This window comes from Saimiri boliviensis, chromosome 6, assembly GCF_048565385.1.
Source record: "Saimiri boliviensis isolate mSaiBol1 chromosome 6, mSaiBol1.pri, whole genome shotgun sequence".
Taxonomy (NCBI): domain Eukaryota; kingdom Metazoa; phylum Chordata; class Mammalia; order Primates; family Cebidae; genus Saimiri; species Saimiri boliviensis.
In genome coordinates, this window is record NC_133454.1 from 79508423 (window position 1) to 79520863 (window position 12441).

The following is a 12441-nucleotide window of genomic DNA, read 5'->3' on the forward strand; positions in this document are numbered from 1 at the left end:
CCGATGATGGGGAGCAGATCTGTTTTCTTCATACCGGGAGGGTGCTACCATAACCTTAGCCCAAAGTAAGGAAAGCCAGGTTCCGAAGTTTGTAAACCATTCTTAGCTTAGCCTGGTTTCTTTGGCCTTGTGCCTCTGGCGCCCATGGTGCCCCTAGGTGCGTATCTACAGTTGACTTACACTGAAAAGACTGGTGAAAGCATCGGGCTGAGTACAGCTCACATCATCGTAGCATGGCCACACTGTTCTCCTCTGGCTCCGGGGCCCAGCTTCTCCAGCCAGGTCAATGTCTTCGGAGGGGAAGTGCTTGGGGGTTAGCATCATCCAGTCATAGGAAGGGCCTGTGGACAGGGTCTCTTCTATATAGTAATCCCATTTCTTGAGGCTGGAGACATTTACACTAGGCTTCAGGGCCTGTTAAAGAAAAGAAATACAGTTTCATCTTGAACCCAAAGTACCCCAAGCGCACTGTCAGGCAAGCCCCTAACATCTGCAGAGTCCAGGGGAGGAAGAGTGTGAATGGAGGTTCAAATACCATATGTCTAAATATTTAAAAGTCATACATCAAAATAAATTATTAAAACAATTTTCAATCCTCCTACATTGAGAAGTATAACTTCCTAATGACCCAGAAGGTCAAGTTCAGTAGAGGATTCTTGGATTCCTTAGAACTTTATACTAGCAAGTGGTGGCACTAGGTGAGCTGGCCCCAGGTCCCAGTCCTTGGCCTAACTCTTCTCCCACCCGTAACTTACATTCTAAGAGTCTTACATGAATGTTTATGTATACCCCAGCCCACAAAGTCAAACTCTGTCCTCTGTCAAACCTGCCACTTTTTGCCATTCTTTGGGCCTTGAGGTCCATGCACTGACTTAGTAGACCGACTTGGAGAAGTATCCTGGTGGGCAGCCTGAATTTGGGCAAGGAATTCTGAAGTACCCAGAACATGGCTGAGATGAAGGAGGGGACATTTAGGCATGTGCCATTGGTTTCCTGCACTCCTCACTTCACGAGGATGCAGCTGGAGGAAGGCCAGACCAGGGTTCTATGACTGGGGCCCGGGGGAGGGGACTCTCTTGGCCCTAAGTAATGGTGGAACTGATCAGACCAGTCTGTTCCATTCCAGAGCACGTGTTATGTAGATGTGCATGGTGGGGCACAGTTGTTATGTAGATGTGCATGGTGGGGAGATACGTTATCCTTCTTGGGCTCGGCTCCAAACATCTCTGCTTCCTACAGGGGTCCTTCCATGGCTTTGGTATAGATGGACTTAAAGAAACCTTTTCTAAGGTATTTTAAGGTTTTTTAGCTTAGAACACCTGTTGATATTTCAAATTTTGTTAGTTCCTTTTTTTTTTTTTTTTTTTGGAGATGGAGTTTTTACTCTTGTCGCCCAGGCTGGAGTGCAATGGCATGATACTGGCTTACTGCAACCTCTGCCTCCTGAGTTCAAGAAATTCTCTGGCCTCAGCCTCCCGAGTAGCTGGTATTACACGCGTTCGCCACCACACCCAACTAATTTTTGTATTTTTAGTAGAGACGGGGTTTCACCACATTGGCCAGGCTAATCTCAAGCTCCTAACCTTGGGTGATCTACCTGCCTCGGCCTCCCAAAGTGCTGGGATTACAGGTCTGAGCCACCGTGCTCGGCCAAATTTTGTTAGTTCTTTCTTCCTGGGGCAAGTTGCCTTGCTTTGATTCTCTAGAAGTTTTCCCTTCTAGGTTTCGGGGGCCAGCTCCTCATTTTTGTGGCATGATCACAACCCAAATGTATAGTCTCTCAAACTTTGAAATAGCTTTTTGGTATTAAACAGCTTATATATACTAAGCTAAGGAAAACTTAATGCAAAATTTCAGAAACTGGAACATAAATGATTTCTTACTCTACCTCTATTTCCAATGGTGAATATAAATAATTAAAGAAAACGGGACTCCTCTTGTGCATCCTGTCAATGCACTCCCAAATACAGATTCCTTTTTTGGCATGCTTTTCTCCTTTATCATCAAATAAAGTTCCTGTAAATTAAAAAAATCCAACAAAACAAAATTAAATAAACACTTTGCCTAAAAAAGTATGATGCATGTAGCAGATAAAAAAGTGGAAATTTTTTTTCATGGCTCTAAAAACAGCAACATTTGTGTGAAAACCTTAGAAAATAATTGCAAAGCTAAAGACAGTAATGAATTTCATAGCTATATAGGGAAACAAATCCAGATGGAGGAAACATCTGATAAAGTTTGCCTCAGCAGCCAGCAGTCTGTCATGACTCTTCGAACCCTCATCCTGCATCTGTATCTAGATTCAAAGAAGTCCATGCAGGAGGCATTCTACAGCTGTCAAGAGAAAATGGAAGGACTTCAGAGTTGATTTGATGAAACTCAGTAAAAAACATAATTTTATGTTTCTGTTTTAAGTTGTTGGCCATTTATCAGGAAGCCATTTACAGTGTTCTCTTGTTTAGCAGTTTATATATACCGCAGAACATGGTCACTGTCACTCTAGATGACAGAAGGGTGTAGTCTGTGTCCTTGGTTGACTTAAAAATAAAAGCAGAACTTTTATACATTTTTCAAATAGTCAATCTATTACTGACATCAGCCCACTTTGTTTTTAATATGGAGGAAAACGTGTTGGGGTGAGGCAAAAAATATTTCTTTAAAAGGCCAGGAATGGTATCTCAGCAGTGCTGTCTTGTTTGGAATGAAGTGACTCAGTCAAAATCAACATGCATTTTACCAGTTTATCAGAAAAAAATGTCTCAAGCCCAAGGTGGCATAACATTTTATAATATATGGGGCCTCTAAGACTAATGAACAGTTTCTTCTCTACCTTTTAACTGCAGAGTCCAGTACAGTAGTTCTCAACCTTGGTCATACATTCAAAAAACCAAGGGCTTTAAAAAAATCCCAGTGCCCAGGTTTCATCTCAGACCAATTAAATCAGAATATCTGGGGATGGTCCCAGATACTAGTTATTTTAAAAGCTCAAGTGACTCCAGGCTCGGCACAGTGGCTCACGCCTGTAATTCCAGCACTTTGGGAGGCTGAGGTGGGTGGATCACAAGGTCAGGAGTTCAAGACCAGCCTGACCAACATGCTGAAATCCCATTTCTACTAAAAATACAAAAATTAGCCAGGTGTAGTGGCACATGTCTGTAGTCCCTGCTACTCAGGAGGCTGAGGCAGGAGAATCGCTTGAACACGGAGGCGGAGGTTGCAGTGAGCAAGCAAAGATCGTGCCACTGCACTGTAGCCTGGGTGACATAGCGAGAATCTGTCTCAAATAAATAAATAAATAAAAAGTTCAAGTGATTCCAATGTCCAAAGTTGCAACTACTCTAGGGGTTGCAGTAAGATTTTGAAAGCCACCTTGTGTATTGTTCCATTTGGAGCCTTGAAGGCATGGATGAGACTGAAGGGCTGTGTGGTAGTCAGCTCCAGTTGAAATAGGCTTTAGGCACCTTTGTAGACAGTAAGCTGAAACCAGAAGAGGAGATGATGCAATACCTGGCCCTCTGTTCCTTATGGCTATTGTAACACCTTGTAACTGGAAGAAAGTCCAATGGACTTTTTTTTTTTACAATATCCATATGGCTGGCTTAGGGCAACATGTACACATACAAGGAACGCCTTAAAAACAGTACAAATCATCAGACAGCTAGTGCCAAATCCTATCAAACCATAACCCTATAATCCAGTATGTAATAATCAACATATTAAGCTTTTAGGGCACAGGAGAGTTCATTGTGTTTAAGCTTTTCTGATAAAATCTTAAAAATTATGACTTGGCAGGGTGTGGTGGCTCATGCCTGCAATGCCAACACTTTAGGAGGCCGAGGCAGGAGGATCACTTGAAGTCAGGAGTTTGAGACCAACCTGGCTTACATGGTTAAAACCAGTCTCTACTAAAAATACAAAAATCCACCAGGTGTGGTGGTGGGTACCTGTAATCCCAGCTACTTGGGAGGCTGAGGCAGGAGAATCACTTGAACCCAGGAGGTGGAGATTACAGTGAGCTGCGATTGAGCCACTGCACTCCAGCCTGGGCGACAGTGTGAGACTCCATCTCAAAAAAAAAAAAAAATAAATTACTGATGAATTCTACCAGCAGTGGTTGAAATTACTTACTCTCCACTTCATCATCTTGGCAGATAAAGGGTAGTTACCACAGCTGTTCCTAAACAAGGTTTCACCGTAGGCTTGATAACTAGTGCATTCACCAGAACACAAAAAGGAACAGACTTCAAATAGGCAACATAGTCTGCACTAGGGACACAAAACTAGGCTTCTTTGATGTTAATTAGGTGGGTGGCCTAACATCCAGAAAGGGGGCAGGGTAGATGATTTCTACTAAGGCTTCAGCATTGACATTCCAGCACTTGAAATACATGTTTATGTGTTGTTGTTGTTTTTGAGACAGGGTCTCACCCTGTCACCCTGGCTGGAATGCAGTGGCGTGATCTCGGCTCACTGTAGCCATGACCTCCTGGACTCAAGTGATCCTCCCACTGCATCCTCCTGAATAGCTGGGACTACAGGAGTGTGCCACCACACCCAGTTAATTTTTGTTTTTTGTAGAGATGGGGTTTTGCCACGTTGCCCAGGCTAGTCTTGAACTCCTTGGGCTCAAGCAATCTGCCCACCTCAGCCTCTGAAAGTGCTAGGATTATACGTGTGAGCCACTGCACCAGACTGTGTTCATGAGATTTACGAGGAAACATGTTTCATAGGATGTAAATGCTTACATTTTCAAATAATCATGACAATCTTTCAATATATACCAAATCCCTTTATTCACATCATTTTATTTAATCCTTTCAACAGCCCTGTGTGATAGGCACGGCCACTACCTTTGTTTAGTTTTTCAGATGAGGAAACTGAGACTCAGAGATGAAGTAATTTACCCAAAGTTACTGACATTTTCTGACCCTTGATCTATGGCTCTATACGTGGGACCAGTGGTGGGTCTCAGACTTGGCAACATAATGGCCTTACCTGGGGAGTTTTTATTTTTTATTCTTTATTTTTGAGTCAGGGTCTCACTCTGTCACCCAGGCTGGAGTGCAGTGGTGCAATCTTAGCTCACTACAGCCTCTACCTCCCGGCATCAAGAAATTTTCATGCCTCACCCTCCCAGACAGCTAGGATTATAGGCATGCACCACCATGCCTGCCTAATTTTTGTATTTTTAGTTGATATGGGGTTTCGCCATATTGGCCAGACTGGTCTCGAATTCCTGGCCTCAAACAATTCACCCACCTTGGCCTTCCAAAGTGCTGGGATTACAGGTGTGAGCCATCATGCCTGGCCTCACCAGGGGAGTTTTAAAAGCTGGTGATGCCTGGGCCTTACTATCACAGATTCTGATTTAAGTGGCTGGGGATGTTGCCTGGATCTTGGAAGTTTTAAAAGCTCCCTGGTCTGAGAACCACTGCACTAGACCTTGTTGCTTCTCTAATGAAGAGAACCATCATCTGCCATGGGACAAGCCTTGATCTTTGGCCACATATGCACGCTGCTAAGGTAATCTGCTGATCAACTTAATTTAGCAAAACAAACTGCTTTATTAAAATAACCAAAAACCTAGCCTGGGCAACATGGCAGAACCCCATCTCTACAAAAAATATAAAAATTAGGTGGGCGTAGGGGCATATGCCTGTGGTTCCAGCTACTCAGGAGGCTGTGATGGGTCCCAGAGGTGGAGGTTGCAGTAAGCCAAGATCCTGCCACTGCACTCCAGGCTGGGAGGTGGAGTGAGATGCTGCCTCAAAAAAACAAAACCACAAACTACCCCCCACCCCCCAACAAAAAAACCACACAACTATTCCAAAAAGGCAAAAACCTAATTTTACTCCCCCCAGTATTTGCACATGTTGTTCCTTTCGGTGATAAAGCTGAGTGACATGGTGACCCTGCAGGTCAGGTCAGTCCACTTAAGACCCGGCCTGGCCAGGTACGGTGGCTCACACCTGTAATCCCAGCACTTTGGGAGGCTGAGGCAGGCTGACTGCTTGAGACCAGGAGTTCAAGACCAGCCTGGCCAACATGGTGAAACCCTCTCTACTAAAAATACAAAAATTACCCAGGGATGATGGCATGGGCCTGTAATCCCAGCTACTTGGGAGGCTGAGGCAAGAGAATCACTTGAACCTTGGAGACAGAGGCTGCAGTGAACCAAGATCACGCCACTGCACTCCAGCCTCAGAGACAGAGTGAGTGAGACTCTGTCAAAAAGAAAAGAAAAGAAAAAAAAAGACCAGGCCTGGGGCAGTTATAAGCAGTTATACTTGATACCTTCCCAATACATGGTATAAAAATGCTTAAGAAATTAAAGTTTCTGGCCGGGCGCGGTGGCTCAAGCCTGTAATCCCAGCACTTTGAGAGGCCGAGGCGGGTGGATCACGAGGTCAAGAGATCGAGACCATCCTGGTCAACATGGTGAAACCCCGTCTCTACTAAAAATACAAAAAATTAGCTGGGCATGGTGGCTCGTGCCTGTAGTCCCAGCTACTCAGGAGGCTGAGGCAGGAGAATTGCCTGAACCCAGGAGGCGGAGGTTGCGGTGAGCCGAGATCACGCCATTGCACTCCAGCCTGGGTAACAAGAGTGAAACTCCGTTTCAAAAAAAAAAAAAAAAAAAAAAGAAATTAAAGTTTCGGATTGTGATGTGAAGAATAAAAATTCCATGAGTCAACAACAAAAGTCTGGAAGTATAAACAGGATGGGAAATTGTCTCACCAGTACTGTTTCCCTTATCAAAAGTAGGAACTATCATACTAGACAATTTCAGTGGCATGCCCTGAAAAGCAGTATTTCCTGATTTCAGATTTTAAACTGACAACATCAGTAAATATTTTCTTGGAATTAAGAGTCCTCTTTATGATACCGAATACATATAATGTATTGAACAGAACTGGTTTTTGTTTGCTTAACAAAAACAGCCATGCATATCCTCTCTTCCTCTCCCCCTGTAACAGCAACAAAAGAAAGAATGTAAAATCCCCTTCGGAAATGTTTTTACAGGGGCTAACTTTCAGAATCTACTAATTATCATTATTATTGCTATTAAAAATAATAGTTCATCACTATCATTAGTAATGATAGTGATGTCTAAAATTTACTGAGAGGCTAAGTGACTGTGTGAAGAGTTTACAACTATTTCCTCATGTGATTATCCTGGCCCGGACAGGTGGGGTGCTATTACTGTCCTCATTTTAAAGATGAAACTGAGGTTTCTTAACCCTTCTCCAAAATAATTCAGTTGGTAACTGCCAATGCTGGGATTTTACGCTGGTCTATTTGCTCCTGAGCACAGGGCCTTAACTGCTATTCAAGCTGCCTCTGAGGGCCAGGCACCCTTCCTACTAGAGTGCATCAGGGTTGGAAAACCTATGAGTCAAATGTTTCTTCTCAAACAGTGTGATCACTTTGAGGTATCAAAATAGTAAACGTATTTAATTGTACAAAGATGCTATAGGAATGATCACCTGCCAAGAGCTAACATGGTACATAATTTCAGAATTTGGCCACTTATCCACTCCCCTACATTCATAGGTCAGAGTTAAGCCCTAACTCAGCTTGTCACTCTTTGGGGTAGTTACATTATTAGAATTTTCATTAAAAACATGCAGAACTAACAAAAAAGATAAAACAAGGGCATACAAACACATACCGTGCTCTAATCTTTCATAGTCTGAATCCAGGAGAAATGTTTTAAAGCGATTAGATACATAGTGGAAAGCCAAGAACTTTAAGTAATAGAGATTGAATTCAAACTCAGTTGGATACTGGCTGTGAACCTGAAACACACAAGGCGAAGAAAAGAGTAAGAATTAACTAGGACAAAAAGTGGAGGCTTAACTGAAACATGCAGGAAACCATTCAGTCATTCACTCCACAAATACCTGAATCCCTACCATGAGTAGAGATGGGAAGGGAACCAGCTTTTCTGAGCACCTGCTGTGTGCCAGACACCAGACGAGGGCTTTTTAAGAAACATAATCTCATATAATCTCTACGACATAGCAAGAGTGGCATTATTATCTCCACTTTACAATTGAGAAAGCATAGGATCAGCAAGATTAAGATATTTACCCAATGACATTAAACAGTAATTAGCCTCAATTTTAACCTTGAAAAACATTAAATTTATGTAAGCATAGTGAGCCCAAATTTAACCTTGGCTTATTAGGCTCCAAAGTCTCCACCCTACTCACTACATTATACTGTGTTTGACATGTGATATATATTAAAGTAAGTTTGGTTCTTGCTTTCCGGGCACCTGTGGTGTAACAGTGTGACATACAACAAGAAAAATTGTTCTTACAGAAGTCTGGCAATAAAAAGGACTGAGAAGAGAAGGTGGTGGCTTAAGGGAACAGCAAGAGATGTTTTCTGGTCAAAAGAAATGTGCGCATGTCTGAAGGCAATCCAGACAGTTGGTACCTGGCAATGCTGGGATTTTGCCCTGGTCTGTTTGCTCCAGAGCACAGGGTCTTAACTGTTATTCAAGCAATCCAGAAGGAGCCAATAGAAAGAACAAACTTTAGAAAAATTTGTTAGCTAATAACTAAGAGAGTAAGATCCTGGAAAAGCAAAATCAATGAGGCTTGGGGCTAGATTTAGGGAACAGCTTTGGAAACAAGGATGGATGAAAGGTAGGCAAGAGAACGGTAGTTCAAGTGCCAAGGGAAAGGGCAGGAGCTAATGTCTTTTAACCCCAATTTTTCATCAGTAAATTAGGCAGGTCACTGGGCACAGGAATAGGAATGAGGGAATGACATGGGAGGCAGAAGGCTGGGCAAAGGTTGGAGTGGTCGTTGAGCTATAGCATGCTTTAGGCAAACTGTATACAGACTGTGGAGCCATCTCACATTGGCAGAGGGTAGGCTGATGACCCTGTGACACTCCCCACTCCACCTTGCAATCTCACCTCTATATTTCTCAAACAATCTCTCATGACCAGCTAGAAAATTCTGTTTGGTTGAAATAAGTTCCAATCATAATCATACTTGCTTAAAAGCTGGTTCAAATTAACACTACAGGCAAGCTGTCTAAAAGTCAGCATTCCCCTCCATGTTTAATTTGGCAATATGGATCAGTACTTAGTCAGCTGGGTCGGCCAGAGTGAGCAGGCGTGTGTGTAATATCTTGACTGTCCAGTGGACAAATAGGAATTTAGGTCATGATCTGGATATCACTGATTTATCAAAATTTATCATCTGGTTAGGAACCTGGTTTTCTGTGATGATTAAAGGGCTTTTTTCTACATTTTCTTACTGGCTTTTTAATTGAACTAAAATTTTAGCTTGTAAGTAATGCAAAATAAAATGGATTTTAGGAAGATGCATTAAAAGAGAGTTTGACTCTTGTGCAGTGAGCCTGCAAACCATGGAACTGCTTCCCTGATGTGAGCCAATGCTTTCCTGTTGCATCGTATCTCCAAAGGACAGCAGAGCTTTCCATGGGACCTGGCTCTGAATAGCTAGTGTGCCATGCTCCAGGTTTTTAGAACTATAAGCATTTGTATTAAGTATGAGTTTTCTCATCAGTGAAAATGAAGGGATAAGATATCATGGGTTTCCTATGATCATGCAATATGAGCAACTAATTATAAAGGCTGGCTGGGTGTGGTAGCTCACGACTGTAATCCCAGTACCTTTGGGAGGCCAAAGTAGATGGACTGCTTGAGGCCAGGAGTTTGAGACCAACCTGGGCAACATAGTGAGACCTTTTCTCTACAAAAATTAAAACAATTAGCTAGGTGTGGTGGCATGAACCTGCAGCTCCAGCTACTCAGGAGGCTGAGGAGGATGATCACTTGAGTCCAGGAGTTCAAAGCTGCAGTGGAGCCGTAATTGTGCTACTGTACCCCAGCCTGGGTGACAGAGTGAGACCCTGTCTCTGAATGAATGAATGAATGATAAAGGCTAACCTTGAAGAGTTTATAGTTACAAGCAGATCTGACATAATTAAGGATCAACATTTAAAAATATCTTTTATTTCCTTGTTTTGTTAGCCCTCTATGTGTATCTCTTACTGTTAACCATGTCCCTTAATATGGCAATTCTCATTCAAATGCTTGCTCCTACTGATACTTATGCACAGCAAAGGTGGCCCTGGGTTTGACTCTCCAGTAGGCCTGGTTCTCTGGCCTTCCTGGCTCCTTTCTTAAGCCTAGCTCAGACCTTAAGTTTCCCCCTCAACCTGTCCTGTAATGCCATACAGAGCTCTCCAGTCCAAGCTGTTGCTTTGGAATCAATAGTCCCACCCCCAAGGAGCCAGTGATGGAGAGGGCGGTGACTCAGACTGTGGGTGCTGGGACAGAAGAAGGGGACAGGGCAACTGAGGATGGAACTTGGTTCCCTACCATCTTGAGTCTTGGGGAGAAATCTGCAGTGTGTTCAGGCAGGGTGAGCTCCAAGGACAACTGCCCCAACAGCCCTTGGAATGAACCTTCAGTAGTCACAGGCCTGTCCCTCACTCACTGTTTCCAGGGGAGGAAGAGTTCTACTGATCCGGTCCACAGTATGTTCTAAAATCGCTTTTTAAAATCTTTGTTAAAGAAAGCCTCAAAATAAAATTTCTCTCAATGACTATTCTCCATAGAAACCACAGGCCTCATACATACTTGTATCTTTTCTTGATTATTCTGATACTTAATCTACTCAGGAATACAATTTTGAAGACCTGTTTCTGAGGTAAAAGTAGAATGGAAATAATGAATATTATCTTAAGTTGAACTTACAGGCATTTCAGGGAGTTCATGTGCTCAGATTAAAAGTGAAACTTCTTTCCAAGTGAAAAAATGTTTTCATAGCCCAGGATATTGGCCTCACCACAAGCCCTCTACAATCATGCTAGAAAGGTTAGACAATTTTCCAAGGCCTCTTTCACCCACTCCACTGGGACTGGAATTGGTGTCTGGAGACAGCATCATGGTGTACATGCTTGGGGCACTATGCGTGTGTCCTCCTTGCGTGCCACAGTAACACCTGCACTTGCTGTTTGGGGTTGAAAAATAATCTGCCTCCAAACTGGGGTCAAGGATCAGGTCTACTGGAAGCAGAAGAGAAGATACAGAGCCATTTGTTTTTTACTGTTCATGTAAACATTTCTTTGGTGGAAAAAGAAAAGTCAGATGGACCTTAAGGCTGGGTTGATTAGTACCTAGATACCAAGTTTGGAATCTGACATTAAGAAACAAAAGGAATTTTCTGAGATGTCTTTCTTCCATAATGTATGAAGAAATTATGACATGGCTGAATTCTTACTTGTGCATAGATTTCCAGGAAGCAAGAAAAATTATACTTTCTCCATTGAGTCCTGCACCCCAGTGACTCAATTTGTTCAGTTCATTGGCTTCTTTTCCTCTTTGTCAATGGAGCTCACCTAGACTCTTGTGATTTTAGTTTGCATTTTTTTTTTTTTTTTTTTTTTTGAGACGGAGTTTCGCTCTTGTTGCCCAGGCTGGAGTGCAATGGCGCGATCTCGGCTCACTGCAACCTCTGCCTCCTGGGTTCAGGCAATTCTCCTGCCTCAGCCTCCTGAGTAGCTGGGATTACAGGCACACGCCACCATGCCCAGCTAATTTTTAGTATTTTTAGTAGAGATGGGGTTTCACCATGTTGACCAGGATGGTCTCGATCTCTTGACCTAGTGATCCACCCGCCTCGGCCTCCCAAAGTGCTGGGATTACAGGCTTGAGCCACCGCGCCCGGCCTAGTTTGCATTTTTTAATGAAGAATGACATCAAGTATCTTTTCATGTGCTTATTTGTATACCTTTGGTGAAGTCAGTACAAATGTTTTGCCCACTAAAAAAATAAGTTGTTGGCTGGGCACAGTGGCTCATGCCTTTAATTCCAGCACTTTGGGATTCTGAGGCAGATGGATCACTTGAGGTCAGGAGTTTGAGATCACCCTGGCCAATATGGTGAAACACCATCTCTAATAAAAATACAAAAATTAGCCGTGTGTGGTGGTGCGTACTTGTAATCAGAGCTATTTGGGAGGCTGAAGCGAAAGGATTGCTTGAACCTGGAAGGCGGGGTTGCAGTGAGCCGAGATTTTGCACTCCAGCCTGGGTGAAAGAGCAAGACTTCATCTCAAAAATAAAAAAATTAAAAAAAATTTTCTTGTTATTGAATTTTAAGGTTTCTTTGTGTATTCCAGATAAGTCCTTCAGCAAATACATGGTTTACAAATATTTTCTCCCACTGTGTGATTTGTCTTTTCATTTGCTTAACAGGGATTTAAAAAAATTATTTATTATGTTTTTTAAGAGGTGGATCTTGCTGTTTGCCCAGGCTGGTCTTGAACTCTGGGCTGAAGTGATCCCACCTTGGCCTTCCAAAATGTTGGGATTATAGGCGTGAGCCACCATGCCCAGTATCAGCCTTATAATATTTGTAGAAGCTGTAGTGATATCATCTTTCTCATT

General features: G+C 42.9%; 1 protein-coding gene across 5 annotated transcripts in view; it reads right to left on the reverse strand.

The window, feature by feature from the left end:
• Nucleotides 1–12441, reverse strand: part of SBF2 (SET binding factor 2) — a 478855-nt gene that overhangs the window by 11345 nt on the left and 455069 nt on the right. For all 5 annotated transcript variants that reach the window (XM_039470842.2, XM_039470843.2, XM_074401080.1 and 2 more), the window contains 3 exons: nt 7673–7799; nt 1889–2016; nt 181–414 (listed from right to left, as the gene is read on the reverse strand). In XM_039470842.2, the coding sequence (XP_039326776.1) occupies nt 181–414; nt 1889–2016; nt 7673–7799 (489 nt within the window). The remainder of the gene's footprint in view (nt 1–180; nt 415–1888; nt 2017–7672; nt 7800–12441) is intronic.